Source organism: Bufo bufo, chromosome 6 (assembly GCF_905171765.1).
Source record: "Bufo bufo chromosome 6, aBufBuf1.1, whole genome shotgun sequence".
NCBI lineage: Eukaryota > Metazoa > Chordata > Amphibia > Anura > Bufonidae > Bufo > Bufo bufo.
The window spans coordinates 304,650,412-304,666,395 of NC_053394.1; the positions used below are offsets into that span (position 1 = coordinate 304,650,412).

At 48.1% G+C, this 15,984-nt stretch overlaps 1 protein-coding gene across 1 annotated transcript in view; it reads left to right on the top strand.

Annotated features, from left to right (window-relative positions):
• Positions 1-7,167: 7,167 nt before the first annotated feature.
• Positions 7,168-15,984, top strand: part of C6H17orf98 (chromosome 6 C17orf98 homolog) — a 38,004-nt gene continuing 29,187 nt past the window's right edge. Inside the window, exon 1 of the mRNA XM_040438468.1 lies at positions 7,168-7,222. Within this exon, the coding sequence (XP_040294402.1) occupies positions 7,168-7,222 (55 nt within the window). The remainder of the gene's footprint in view (positions 7,223-15,984) is intronic.

Below are 15,984 nucleotides of genomic sequence, written 5' to 3' on the forward strand. Positions count from 1 at the left end.
ATGGAAATCAAATTTTTCAACCCATGGAGGTCTGGATTTGGAGTCACACTCAAAATTAAAGTGGAAAAACACACTACAGGCTGATCCAACTTTGATGTAATGTCCTTAAAACAAGTCAAAATGAGGCTCAGTAGTGTGTGTAGCCTCCACGTGCCTGTATGACCTCCCTACAACGCCTGTGCATGCTCCTGATGAGGTGGCGGACGGTCTCCTGAGGGATCTCCTCCCAGACCTGGACTAAAGCATCTGCCAACTCCTGGACAGTCTGTGGTGCAACGTGACGTTGGTGGATAGAGCGAGACATGATGTCCCAGATGTGCTCAATTGGATTCAGGTCTGGGGAACGGGCGGGCCAGTCCATAGCATCAATGCCTTCGTCTTGCAGGAACTGCTGACACACTCCAGCCACATGAGGTCTAGCATTGTCTTGAATTAGGAGGAACCCAGGGCCAAACGCACCAGCATATGGTCTCACAAGGGGTCTGAGGATCTCATCTCGGTACCTAATGGCAGTCAGGCTACCTCTGACGAGCACAAGGAGGGCTGTGCGGCCCTCCAAAGAAATGCCACCCCACACCATTACTGACCCAATGCCAAACCGGTCATGCTGGAGGATGTTGCAGGCAGCAGAACGTTCTCCACGGCATCTCAAGACTCTGTCACGTCTGTCACATGTGCTCAGTGTGAACCTGCTTTCATCTGTGAAGAGCACAGGGCGCCAGTGGCGAATTTGCCAATCTTGGTGTTCTCTGACAAATGTCAAACGTCCTGCACGGTGTTGGGCTGTAAGCACAACCCCCACCTGTGGACGTCGGGCCCTTATATCCCCCTCATGGAGTCTGTTTCTGACCGTTTGAGCAGACACATGCACATTTGTGGCCTGCTGGAGGTCATTTTGCAGGGCTCTGGCAGTGCTCCGCCTGTTCCTCCTTGCACAAAGGCGGAGGTAGCGGTCCTGCTGCTGGGTTGTTGCCCTCCTACGGCCTCCTCCACGTCTCCTGATGTACTGGCCTGTCTCCTGGTAGCGCCTGCATGCTCTGGACACTACGCTGACAGACACAGCAAACCTTCTTGCCACAGCTCGCATTGATGTGCCATCCTGGATAAGCTGCACTACCTGAGCCACTTGTGTGGGTTGTAGACTCCGTCTCATGCTACCACTAGAGTGAAAGCACCGCCAGCATTCAAAAGTGACCAAAACATCAGCCAGGAAGCATAGGAACTGAGAAGTGGTCTGTGGTTACCACCTGCAGAACCACTCCTTTATTGGGGGTGTCTTGCTAATTGCCTATAATTTCCAGCTGTTGTCTATCCCATTTGCACAACAGCATGTGAAATTGATTGTCACTCAGTGTTGCTTCCTAAGTGGACAGTTTGATTTCACAGAAGTGTGATTGACTTGGAGTTACATTGTGTTGTTTAAGTGTTCCCTTTATTTTTTTGAGCAGTGTATTACTTTCATTATATAACAGGTTCAATAGAGACTGAATGACTATTACTATTCAAGGGGTCTGGTTCTTTGATATGTGACCTAGTATCTGTGTTTCTTTATCTTTCCTGTGTATTCATGCCGCTGTTATGGTTTTATTTGTGTATTTTCTTTTTTTTTTTTAAATCAAATCGTTTTTATTGAATCAATAAATACAGAGTATAACACAAAACAATACGTTGTATTTTTCTTTGCTTTATCCACCATGTGGAATCAGTGTATAACAGTAATCATAGAAATACCAACACACAGTTTTGTCCAGTATCTATACATTGCGTGTACACATGCTAAAACAAATATTTGAGACAAAGAATTACAAATATCTTAACCCCCCCAACATCCCTCCCCCCCCCCACCCTGCCCTAACCCCCCCCCTCCCTGACAACTGGTCTTGACCATCACGAGCCTATATAACCACGTGAGTATGAGATAACCATTCACTCCACATTTTATCAAACTTCTGAGGACACCCTCTCTTCACATACACCCCTTTTTCAAGTATCAGCATGTCATGCACCTTCCGTTCAAACTCACTCAGTGTAGGCGGACTTCCCTGGATCCACCTCATAGCAATCAGTTTCCTGGCCACATACAGCAACCTCCCCACAGCTACCTTGACCGATTCAGTCCCTCCAATCTCAGACACATACCCCAAAACACACACCTTAGGGTCTTTTTGAATTTTCAATGTCATTTTGCTATTAATCATATTTCTTACATCCTCCCAATAATTACCAACTACTGGACAAGACCACAGCATATGTAACAAGTCCGCACCATCTTCCATACACTTTGGACACTTGTCATCACTTCTCACTCCAATCTTTTTTAGGAACACCGGTGTTTTGTACACTCTATGTATAATTAATAGTTGGGACAATTTGCCCTGTTCGCTCAGGGACACCTTGGGGACCCCTTCCAATATATCTTCCCACTTATCTTTAGACATATCCCCCACATCAGCCTCCCATTTTTTCATTCTTGAAAGCGGAAACCCCTCTAGGAATTTTTCCAGTAAAAGAGCGTACACCTGCGATATCAACCCTCTTTTTCCCCCACCTGTCGGGAGAACCAGCTTATGAACCACCTCCATTTGAGCTATCACACATCCTTTCCGCAGTGTGACCTCAAGGGCATGCCTTATTTGAAGATATTTATAGAACCACACCCTTGGAATATTAAATTCCTGCTGCAGGTTTTGAAATGACTTACATATCTTGTCCTTAATTAATTGGCCAATTCTCGTCACTCCATAAGTTTCCCAGTTCCTAAGTCCTGGTATGGCAAATAATTCGGGCAACAGGTGATTCTTTCCAATAGGGGAAAGTTCACTAATTCCACCCACACCTCTTAGCTGCTTCACCTTTGCCCAAACTCTTTTCATAAGTTCAATAAGAGGGAGTTTTTCCCTCCCAGCATGCATTCCTGAGCCTTCCAGAATGCCCATGAGGTCACGACTGCCCAGCCAATGCTGCAATATCTGCCCAGTCATATCCGGTGCTTGTAGATCAATCCACCCCTTAAAATGCTGACATTGGGAAGCCAGAAAACAAATCCATGCATTAGGGACAGCCAGGCCCTCTTCCGACTTAGGATACTGCAATGTCTCCAGTTTGATCCTAGCCTGCCCATACTTCCAAGTAAGATCCCTAAATATAGAGTGAATTTTCTTAAATCTATCCAGGGGGATCCATACGGGAGCATTATTCAGTACATAGAGCAACTGGGGCATCATAACCATTTTCAAAAGATTAACTCTACCTACCACCGAAAGAAAGAGTCTACACCATGACCTCACTTTAAGCCTGAAAGTAGCCAGCAATGGGGACAGATTAAGGTCTTCAAAATCCGATAGTCTCGGTGTTATATACAGTCCCAGATATTTAAATTTATCCACCCAAGGCACCAGGCTATCTACTTGTCTGCCTGACAGGGCCTGCCCATCAATTGGCATCAAAGAGGATTTTTGCCAATTTATCCGAAGTCCAGAGAAGCTACCAAATCTGTCAATCAATGCCATGGCCGCATCCAGGGACGCACCAGTATCGCCCATAAAAAGCAGAGTGTCATCAGCGTACATAGCCACTTTATTGTGCAGCCCACCGTATCTGAACCCCTCTATATTTGTTGATAAGCGGATATGCGCCGCAAGCGGCTCTATTGCAAGAGCAAACAATAAGGGCGACAATGGGCATCCCTGCCTGGAGCCCCTGGCAAGGGGAAAACAATCTGACAACCCTCCATTCGCTCTAATTCTCGCCTTAGGACTAGAATACAGGACCTGTACCCACTGAATGAACCGCTCTCCAAAGCCCATAATTCTCAGGACTCCCCACAAGTAACTCCATTCCACACTGTCAAACGCCTTGGCGGCGTCAAGCGCAAGCAAGGCCCTGTCTCCACTGTTATCCGCCGGAATATTTAAACTAGCGTACACCCTACGAAGATTAATAGCAGTCGATTTCCCTGGCATAAACCCCGTTTGATCCGGGTGTACTATGGTCAGAATCACCTTGGACAGCCTGTTCGCCAACACCTTCGCCAGGAGCTTAACATCAGCCGTGAGAAGTGAAATTGGTCTGTAGGAATCCGGTATTTTAGGATCCTTTCCAGGTTTAGGTATGACCACAATTATAGCTTCCTGCATCGAATGTGGTAACGAACCTGCCTCCAATGAGTGCTCAAGCACCTTAAGTAATTCAGGAAGTAATATCCCCTGCAACTTTTTATACACCTCTACTGGGAGACCATCAGCTCCAGGCGCCTTACCACTTGCCATGTCCCCAAGTGCCGCTTCCAGTTCCTCAAGTGTAATCGGCTCCTCCAGCCTTTCTCTATCCTCCTCTGACAACGCCGATAACTGTGCCTTCACTAGGAAATCATTCAGAGCCTCCTCAGAACTAGAGCCGGTGGAAGCATATAGAGATACATAAAAGTTTTTTAGAATATCTAATATTCCTTTCGTGTCCTGGCTACTATTCCCCATGTCATCTCTCAGTTCCTGAATACAAGAGGAGCCCCTCTGGGCCTGTGAGACCACCGATAACAGATGACCCACCTTCTCGCCTTCATCAAAGGATCTCTGACGATAAAAGCTTCTCTTTCTTTCTGCGGCCTGGACCAAATGACATCTCAGCTGCTCCTGAGCTACCGCCAGCGCCTCACTACTAATCATGGTGGGGGATCTACTAAACTCTCTCTCAGCCTCAGCCACTAGTACATGCGCCTTAACATCCGCCTCCCTAGATCTGGATTTATGCTTGTTAATTTCTTTCATCAAAACTCCCCTCAGGAATGCTTTCATGGCGTCCCATACACCTGGTATCGAAGCCGTCCCTGTATGGATATAAAAAAATTCCTTAATCTCCAGAGAGATCCCAGACAGGTCACCCAACACATTCAGCCAATGAGAATTACACTTCCACAGCCTCGGTCCCTGTCTGAGCACCCCCAGGCACAAGTCAATCTGCACCAGAGAATGGTCAGACAACGACCGAGGATGATAGACAACATCCTTAACCAGTGGTAGCATTATATCATTAACAAGGGCCAAATCTATACGCGATAGCGAATGGTGCGTGGCTGATCTACACGAGAATTCACGCTTATCTGGGTTACGCAATCTCCAAACATCATGCACACCTATTTCACCCATGATATTCCTGAGAGCCACACTCCCAGGTAGACCACCTGCTCCTTCCACCCGGCATCTATCTAGGGAGTCATTCAGCTTGCAATTGAAGTCCCCAACCAACAGCCACGGCAACCCAGGGAAGTCCGCCACAAAGTCCATAATCTCTCTTATTAATGGGGAAGCGAACGGTGGAGGCACGTACACATACACCAGCACCACCTGTATTCCATCCACCTTACACACAACACACACATATCTACCCTCAGCATCCACACAATCCTGCATATGTTCATACCTAATACTACTATGCACAATCATACTTACCCCTCTAGAATGAGAGGAATGAGTTGAATGTAACGCATGGATCACCCAATTTTTACTCATCCAGTGTAAATTTTCTCCAGTCAAATGCGTTTCCTGAAGGCAACATATAGCCGGCTGAAACCGCCCCAAGTATTGAAAAATGCACTGCCTTTTCCGTGCATCAGCCATCCCTCTCACATTCCAGCTTAAAACTCTAATCACCTGTGACATGGTAAAACATCAAACCATACTTGAATCTCCCAACCCACTCAGACAACATTTGCTCATAGTTCAAGACCTTAACCCTTCCCCCCAACCTTCTCCCTGCCCCCCCACCCCCCTCCCTCCCTCTCATAATCAGGTTACTGTAACTGGGGATCACTGTCCCCTCTATATCCACTTCACACATTAAAACAGGGCAATCCGAGAGCAACCTGCCCTCCAACCTACAATAATCATAACAGATTATAACACGTTTCCTCAGGTAGAGAATCCTCCCCACATCTGAGAAATACATTTTACTTTCTCAACCGCCAACTCCCTCCTCAGGATCTACCATGTGGTAGCATTACATAGTACACTCCTTAACTGGTGCAACATTTAAAGCAACCCTAGAGTGCAAATGCATATATAAAGTGAACAAATGAAACCATATATCTGCCTCCTTCAAGTGTCCAGGGCTCCACTTCTCAATTGTCGCTCGTGGACGTCCAGCCACTGCGCCGCCTCCTCCGGATCTTCAAAAAATCTGGTGGATCCCAATGCCACCACACGCAGTTTAGCAGGAAACAGCATAGCGTACTGGACTTGTAGAGCTCTCAGCCTTTTCTTTATATCCATAAATCTACTTCTCCTCCGCTGCACTTCGTTGGAATAATCCGGAAATATGGACACCTTAACCCCATTCAGGACCATCTCCTCATTGTCCCTTGATTGCCGCAGGATAGTGTCCCGGTCTTTAAAATGCAGGATCTTCGCCAGTATAGGACGGGGAGGTCTGCCAGGCGGAAGCGGTCGCATGGGGACTCTTTGCGCCCGCTCCACCGCATATAGGGAAGATAGACCTTTCTCATGAAATAGCTGATGCAACCATTTTTCCACAAACTCTGTGGCATTATCCCCCTCCGTCTTTTCTGGCATACCCACAATCCGCAGGTTATTCCTTCTGGACCTGTTCTCCAGATCATCTGTTTTGGCATATAAAGCAGCTATGTCTTTAGCCGTTGTTTTTGCCGCCATTTGCAAAGGCTGAATATCGTCCTCTATGGTGGACACCCTCTTCTCCAATTCAGAGGTGCGCTCAGAAATTTTGTGTAGGTCATGCCTAATTAAAGACACATCCGACCTCAGGCTGCCAACTTGCACTGTAAGCACCTTCAGTGTGCTGTTACAGCTGGCCACAGCGGCCATGATATCTTTCAAAGTAGGCTCTGCATTGGCCACAACTTTAGGGCCTACCGCGTCTTTTGCCGGCCGTGCAGGGGCTAATGGCGGCCAATTCACCGCATCCAGGGCCTCCCCATCAATGGATCCATCCTCCTGCTCAGAGGAGGTATGAACGTCCGTCTCCTTTCCCTCGGCCCAATCTCCCACATCGCTATCTGTGCGAGCAAACCTGCTCAGCTTTGCGACCGCACTCTGGCTCAGCTTGGGCTGTAAGGCCGGCCCCTCTTCTTCCTCGGCGCCACGCCGGCTCACCTCTGGCCTGTCGGATCGCGGCCCTTTACCGGACTTCCTCGGCATGTCGGAACTCAGAAATTTACCACTGCACCCTCCGGTCACCTCTCAACCACCAGGTAAGGAAGGATCAGCGATTCAGGGGGTTGCTACCACTCAAAAATCAGGATATCTGCAGGAGCTATGTGCGGTGCGACCTACTCCATGCGCTCTCAGGCCACGCCATTTGTGTATTTTCTAATATGTAATAAATAAAATATTTTGTGGATTTATTACATGCTGTGTACTGTGGTTTGGTGTGCTACCAGAGATCCCAGACCTATTGAGCCAGGGTCCAGTCATCCACCCTTCGGTAAAAGGCCTCCACTTGATAGCCTGGTTTTTGAAAGGTTGCTGCTAGTACATATAGGATTGCCAGAATCCGTCATTTCCACTATGCTAAAAAGTAGGAAATCGGTAACCACCAGGATCTATGCTAGAATCTGGGAGGCTTTGTTTGCCTTCCTGGGAATTGATCCTTTTTCACATTGTAATCTCTCTATTCCAATGATTTAGCATTTTCTTCAGAAAGGTCTAGAGAAGGGTCTTTCCCTTAGTACCCTAATAGTCCAGATTTCGGCTTTGTGTTTTGTTTGACACTAGGTTAGCTGTCCATCCTCTTATCATGAGGTTTTGTAAGGCAATTGCAAGGGACATTCCGGCTAAAATTTTGAGAGTTCCTCCTTGGTACTTGAATCTAGTTTTGCAGAGTTTGGTGAAAGAGCCCTTTGAGACAATTTCTGAGGCCTCTATCAGGATGTTGACTCTTAAATGTGCATTCCTGGTAGCCATTACATAGGCTAGAAGAATAGGGGATATTCAGGCCTTGTCCATCAATCCCCCATATACCTCTATCCAGGAAGATAGAATAGTCCTTAGGGCAGACCCAGCTTTCCTTCCCAAGGTAGTGTCCAGTTTTCATAAAGCTCGGGAGGTAGTTCTTTCATCTTTTTGTGCCATTCCCAAGTGTCAGAAGGAGTTGGAGTTTAGTTATTTGGATATCAGGAGGTGTGTTTTAGCTTACCTCGATGCTACTAGGGAATGGAGGAAGTCAGGTTCTTTATTTGTACAGTATACAGGACCAAATAAAGGAAAGGCTGCTAGCAAAGGTTCCCTAGCTAGGTAGATTAAACAGGCTATCTGTCTAGCTTATGTTTCCTTACAGAAACCAATATATATGGGTTAGACTGCAACTCCACAAGAACAATATCTACCTCCTGGGCAGAAAGAGCTGACGCATCAATCCACGATATTTCCAAAGCGGCTACCTGGTCGTCTGCTCTAACCTTTGTGGGGTTTCGCTCTGGTAGATAGGTTAAGCGGGCGCAGTACAGAGGTAAAATACAAGTTCTTAACTCAAAACGTCAGTGTTTATTCACACTTGAGGCAATTGCACAAAACTGCATGTAACTTTGCAGTCTTGGTGTTAATTCACACACAATGGAAAGTTCATATAACACAAGTCATCTTGCTGGCAGTTCTGCCTCCAGTAGTCCACGACAGGCTTTAGGGGGCCTGTTTCCCCAGCGTTCGGCTCTCAGCTCTCCAGCACAGCACAAAGCCTCAGATCCCCAAAACAGAGACCTCTCTGCTGAGCCCAGCTGCGTATTTAAGGACAGCCAGGTGCTGCCAAAACCCGGACCGGCAATTAAACTCCGGTCTGGTATTTGACCTCACCTGGCTGGAAACTAGCCCAGCCGCACATGCTGGGAGGAAAATACCTGCCTTGCCAGACACAACCTCTCACTGTGTCACATAACCCCCCCCTCCCTTTGTTCAACCCTGAGAGGGTGGACACACGCCAGACAATGCACCCGGGACAGGGCATTCGCATTTCCCTGCAACCGGCCTGCTCTGTGTTCTATCGAGAACTTAAAGTTCTGCAGAGACAAAAACCATCTGGTGACCCAGGCATTCCTGTCTTTGGCCAGGCATAACTTTCTCCCCAACAAATAGTAGCGGAGAGATCCGAGTGTCCACTTGATAGCCAGGCACTCTCTCAACTATACTGTACCTGGTTTCGGCTGTTGTGAGCTTGCGGCTTAGGAAGACAATGGGATGCTGCTCCCCGTTGACTTCCTGAGACAGTACAGCACCGAGGCCTACTTCGGAGGCATCTGTTTGTACCACGAACCCCCTCTTAAGGTCGGGCGTCACCAAAACCGGTGACCCACACAGGGCCGACTTCAAAGCGGCAAAAGCCTCTTCTGCACGATTATCCCAGCGAACCATCACTGATTTTCGTCCCTTCAAGAGCCCTGTCAAGGGCGCTGCTAGAGTAGCAAAGTGGGGAACAAACCTCATGTAATAGCACACCATTCCCAGGAATTACTTTATTTGCCGAGTGGTGACAGGTCAGGGCCAATTCCGTATCACCTCTATTTTGTTCACTTGGGGTTTGATGACTCCGCGCCCAATGACATACCCCAGGTACTTAGTCTCTTCTAACCCTATCGCTCATTTTTTGGGGTTAGCAGTTAGGCCAGCTATCCAAAGAGAGTCCACTACAGCCTACACTTAGGGTAGGTGACTTTCCCAGTCAGTACTGTCGATAACAATATCGTCCAGGTAAGCCGAAGCATACCGACGATGTGGACGACGATGTGGCGGGGGCGCTATGCAGACCAAAAGGTAAGACCTTATATTGATACAGCCCCTCAGGCGTGATGAAGGCAGTTTTCTCTTTGGCAGCCTCTGTTAAGGGCACCTGCCAGTACCCTTCCGTGAGGTCCAAAACAGAAAAATACCGGGCTTGTCCTAAGCTCTCGATGAGCTCATCCACCTGGGACATGAGATACACATCGAATTTGGAAAGCTCATTAAGTTTTCGAAAGTTGTTACAAAACTGCAACATCCCGTCCGGCTTGGGTATCAATACTATAGGACTGGCCCACTCACTTTTTTGACTCCTCAATGACGTCTAGCTGCAACATTAGCTGCACCTCCTCCAATATGGCTTGTCGCCGAGCCTCGGGTACCCGGTATGGTTTTAATTGGACTTTTGCCTGAGGTTCAGTGACAATGTCATGCTGGATTATGGAAGTGCGTCTAGGGAGGTCCGAGAACACATCCGTGTTCCGACTAACAAACTCCCTGGCCTCCTGAGTCTGTTTAGAGCACAGGCTGTCAGCAATTTTTACTGTGGCAGCCGCCTCTCTTGCATCAGACAGAGGGGTTGGTACCTCTTCTCCTAGAAAACCCAGCCGTGGGCTGTCTTCTGTATAGGTTTCCCTATCTTTCCACGGTTTGAGTAAATTCACATGGTAAACCTGCTCTGGCTTTCGCAGCCCTGGCTGGTGTACCTTGTAGTTAACATCTCAAAATTTCCCGAGTACCTCGTAGTGCCCCTGCCACCTAGCCAGGAACTTACTGTCCACGGTCGGCACCAGAACCAAAACCCGATCACCCGGGTTAAAGATCCAGACCCGAGCCTGCCGATTATAGACCCGACTCTGGGCTCGCTAAGCTGCCTCCATATGCTCCCTAACAAGAGGCAACACTGTCTCTATCCGATCTTGCATCTGGCTAACGTACTCAATTACACTTTTATGTGGAGTGGGTTGTTGTTCCCACGGTGTCTGCCATATAGCAGTTCGAAGGACGAGAACCCAGTAGAGGCCTGGGGTACCTCTCGCACTGCGAACATGAGATAAGGCAGAAGGAGGTCCCAGTCCTTCCCATCTTTAGGCACTACCTTTTTCAACATATTTTTGAATGTTTGGTTAAACCGTTCTACCACACTGTCTGTTTTTGGATGGTAAACGGACGTCCGTAGTTGTTTTATGTGCAGCAATTTACAGAGTTCCCTCATCACCTTCGACATAAAAGGGGTCCCTTGGTCGGTCAGAAGCTCTTTAGGTAGTCCTACTCGGGAAAACATCTCCATTAACTCCTTAGCTATGAGTTTGGCCGAGGTACAGTCAGGTCCATAAATATTGGGACATCAACACAATTGTAACATTTTTGGCTCTATACACCACCACAATAGAATTGAAATGAAACAAGCAAGATGTGCTTTAACTGCAGACTGTCAGTTTTAATTTGAGGGTATTTACATCCAAATCAGGTGAACGGTGTAGGAATTACAACAGTTTGCATATGTGCCTCCCACTTGTCAAGGGACCAAAAGTAATGGGACAATTGGATTCTCAGCTGTTCCATGGCCAGGTGTGTGTTATTCCCTCATTGTCCCAATTACAATGAGCAGATAAAAGGTCCAGAGTTCATTTCAAGTGTGCTATTTGCATTTGGAATCTGTTGCTGTCAACTCTCAAGATGAGATCCAAAGAGCTGTCACTATCAGTGAAGCAAGCCATCATTAGGCTGAAAAAACAAAACAAACCCATCAGAGAGATAGCAAAAACATTAGGTGTGGCCAAAACAACTGTTTGGAACATTCTTAAAAAGAAGGAACGCACCAGTGAGCTCAGCAACACCAAAATACCCGGAAGACCACGGAAAACAACTGTGGTGGATGACCGAAGAATTTTTTCCCTGGTGAAAAAAACGCCCTTCACAACAGTTGGCCAGATCAAGAACACTCTCCAGGAGGTAGGTGAATGTGTGTCAAAGTCAACAATCAAGAGAAGACTTCACCAGAGTGAATACAGAGGGTTCACCACAAGATGTAAACCATTGGTGAGCCTCAAAAACAGGAAGGCTAGATTAGAGTTTGCCAAATGACATCTAGAAAAGCCTTCACAGTTCTGGAACATCCTATGGACAGATGAGACCAAGATCAACTTGTACCAGAGTGATGGGAAGAGAAGAGTATGGAGAAGGAAAGAAACTGCTCATGATCCTAAGCATACCACCTCATCAATGAAGCATGGTGGTGGTAGTGTCATGGAGACTCAGTGGCGTCGCCGGGGGTGGCCAGAGGGGGCCACGGCCCCCCTACATCACGCTGTGCCCCCCCATGTGCCCCCCAACTAAAATGCCCCCCCCCCCCCAACTGAGCGGCTGCAGCCGGGTACAACAGGGAGATGAGCGCTTCCATTGCGCTCATCTCCATAGTCATCTGCCTGTGCTGTGGCAGGGGAGGGAGAGGCTTGTCCCTTACCCTTCCTCTGATAGGCTGCAGCCACTAGGCCTGAGCCATACAGTGCGGGACACAGGCCTGGAAGACGCCTGCATCGCATCGCTAACATGGAGGTAAGTATAAGTGTTTTATTTTGTTTTTTTTACAATAGTTTTACAGGCACATTAGGGGGGCTCTTGTTACTGGCACATTGGGGGGCTTATTACTGGCACATGATGGGGGGGGGCTTATTACTGGCACATGATGGGGGGCTCTTGTTACTGGCATATTGGGGGGCTTACTACTGGCACATGATGGGGGGGCTTATTACAGGCACATTAGTGGGCTCTTGTTACTGGCACATTGGGGGGTCTTATTACTGGAACATGATGGGGGGCTTATTACTGGCCCATTGGGGGGGCTTATTACTGGCACATGATGGGGGGCTTATTACTGGCACATGATGGGGGGGCTCATTACTGGCACATGATGGGGGGACTTATTACTGGCACATGATGGGGGGGCTTATTACTGGTACATGATAGGGGGGCTTAGTACTGGCACATGATGGGGGGCTAATTACTGGCACATGATGGGGGGCTTATTACTGGCACATGATGGGGGGCTTATTACTGGCACATGATGGGGGGCTTATTACTGGCACATAATGGGGGGCTTATTACTGGCACATGATGGGGCACTTATTACTGGCACGTTATTGGGGGCACTTATTACTGGCACGTTATTGGGGGCACTTATTACTGGCACGTTATTGGGGGCACTTATTACTGGCACGTTATTGGGGGCACTTATTGCTGGCACATTATTGGTGGGCACTATAGGGGCATCTATTGAGGCCACAAAGAAGGGGTATTTTATATGGGGGGCTCTGTACAGTAGCATTTTATACTGGGACACATTATGGTGGGTACTATGGGGAAGGGGGAGAGGAGTACTATGGAGTCATCTACGGGGGGGCACAAAGAAGGGGAATTTTATACTTGCAAATTAAGGGGGACACTGAGGGCATCTACTGGGGTACGATATATGGGGCATTTTATACTGGTACAATATGGAGGGCACTAGGAGGAAGGGGGAGAGGAGCACTATGGGGGCCTTTACTGGGGGCACTATATAGGGGTAATTTATACTGGCACATTATGGGGACATTAGCTCAACTGGAGGCATTACAAAGGGGTATTTTTTGCATTGTCACATTATAAGGAGAATTATTTCTACTGGGGGGGGGGGGCATTATGGTGGGCTTTATTACTCCCCCATGGTATGACCCCCTAGTAGCAGCACCAGCCTCTCCCTGCTCTGCTATCCCTCTGCCCTTTCTCAAAATCCTTATTATGAAATCTTTCTCATTAGGATAAAACACATCAGCTCCACCGAGCACCCTAGCCAAGTGTGGAAGTGGTGTCCGAGATCCCCAAGGGTCAAGCCAAGTAATTGTAAGTTTTCATGTGAAATATGTTTGTTCTACACATGTAGCATACACTGTGCCCCACAATATACAGTATACCTTTACACTGTGCCACACAATATACAGTATACCTCTACACTGTGCCCCACAATATACAGTATACCTCTACACTGTGCCCCACAATATACAGTATACCTCTACACTGTGCCCCACAATATACAGCATACCTCTACACTGTGCCACACAATATACAGTATACCTCTACACTGTGCCACACAATATACAGTATACCTCTACACTGTGTAGTCTGTTCTATAAGCACCCTTGTTCTGTGGTGGTGGACAGAAAATAATCTGGAAGTGCCCCTCCCGAGACCAGGCTCTGGATCCGCCACTGAACTGCTCACAGGAGTGTACATTTCTTATAAACTGTAATCCGTATCCTCTGACCTGCAGAAATGAGCACTCGCTCAGTAACAACTAACAGGCAGTGCCTGCAGGCTGTAGCCTGGCCCTGTTACCGAAGCTAGCCGAGTGGTGTAAGGTTAAGGTACTAGCAGAGATGAGTGGCCGCTGAATCCTGATTTAAAGTTAAAGTTACTGCAGGATATGGATTACAGTTTAGAAATGTCAAATGTACACTCCTGTGAGAGGCGGGGAGGGGGATCTGTGAATGACACTGTTATAGGGAGGGGGATCTGTGGATGACACTGTTATAGGGAGGGGGATCTGTGGATGACACTGTTATAGGGAGGGGGATCTGTGGATGACACTGTTTTAGGGAGGGGGATCTGTGGATGACACTGTTATAGGGAGGGGGATCTGTGGATGACACTGTTATGGAGGGGGAAATGGGGATGACACTGTCATGGGGTGGATCTGTGGATGACACATATAGCTAGGGGTGCACCGAAATGAAAATTCTGGTCCGAAACCGAAACCGAAAATTCAGGATGCCCTTGACCGAAAACCGAAACCGAAACCGAAACTGCTTTTTTGCCCAAATACTTTTAAAATACTTTTTTTTAAATGATTTTATTAATAATTCTTTTTCATGAATGAAATTCATCTGTGGGTGGCGCTGTTATGGAGAGGGGGATCTGTGGGTGGCGCTGTTATGGAGAGGGGGATCTGTGGGTGGCGCTATGGAGAGGGGGATCTGTGGGTGGCGCTGTTATGGAGAGGGGGATCTGTGGGTGGCGCTGTTATGGAGAGGGGGATCTGTGGGTGGCGCTGTTATGGAGAGGGGGATCTGTGGGTGGCGCTGTTATGGAGAGGGGGATCTGTGGGTGGCGCTGTTATGGAGAGGGGGATCTGTGGGTGGCTCTGTTATGGAGAGGGGGATCTGTGGGTGGCGCTGTTATGGAGAGGGGGATCTGTGGGTGGCGCTGTTATGGAGAGGGGGATCTGTGGGTGGCGCTGTTATGGAGAGGGGGATCTGTGGGTGGCGCTGTTATGGAGAGGGGGATCTGTGGGTGGCGCTGTTATGGAGAGGGGGATCTGTGGGTGGCGCTGTTATGGAGAGGGGGATCTGTGCACTGTTATGGAAAGGGGATATGTGCACTGTTATGGGCATAACAGTGCACAGATCCCTTTCCCCATAACAGTGCACAGATCCCTTTCCCCATAACAGTGCACAGATCCCTTTCCCCATAACAGTGCACAGATCCCCCCTCCCCATAGCAGTGCCATAGACCGATCCCCCTACCCATAACAGCCCCGGCCCTGCTGCTCACAGCAGACTACTCACTGCATCTTTATTTTACCTTACAATCGTGACGCTCCAGTAACAACTCTGCAGGCAGAGCGGAGGGCGGCGTAACGACACTTACTCACGTGACGCACCTGCTCCGCCCACTTTATGAATGAAGGAGGCGGAGCAGGCGCGTCACGTGAGTAAGTGACGTTACGCCGGCCTCCGCTCTGTCTGCAGAGTTGTTAGTTACTGGAGCGTCACGACTGTAAGGTAAAATAAAGATGCAGTGACAAAGTAAACCGCCCGCCCGCAGATGGTGGGTGACAAATCCCACACCCCATATTTTCGGCCGATATGTAACAATATCGGCCGAAGTGGATTAGGTGCATTTTCGGCCGATATTTTCGGCTGCCGGAATTTCGGTGCACCCCTACATATAGCATAAGATGCTATATACGGTATGTGTCATCCACAGATCCCCCCCATAGCAGTGTCATCCACAGATACCCCTCCCTATAAAAGTGTCATCCACAGGCAACTAGGACATGTTGAAATCTGAGTGATTGTTATTTTTTTTTTAAACCACAGACAGCAGGACTTTTCTTCCCTGTTGCGGTTTTAGGTATTGGGTAAAGTATCGCAGCATTTCTAAGCATACTTGTGTAAATGTATCGTTGTTATAGCTGCCCCCCCTACTT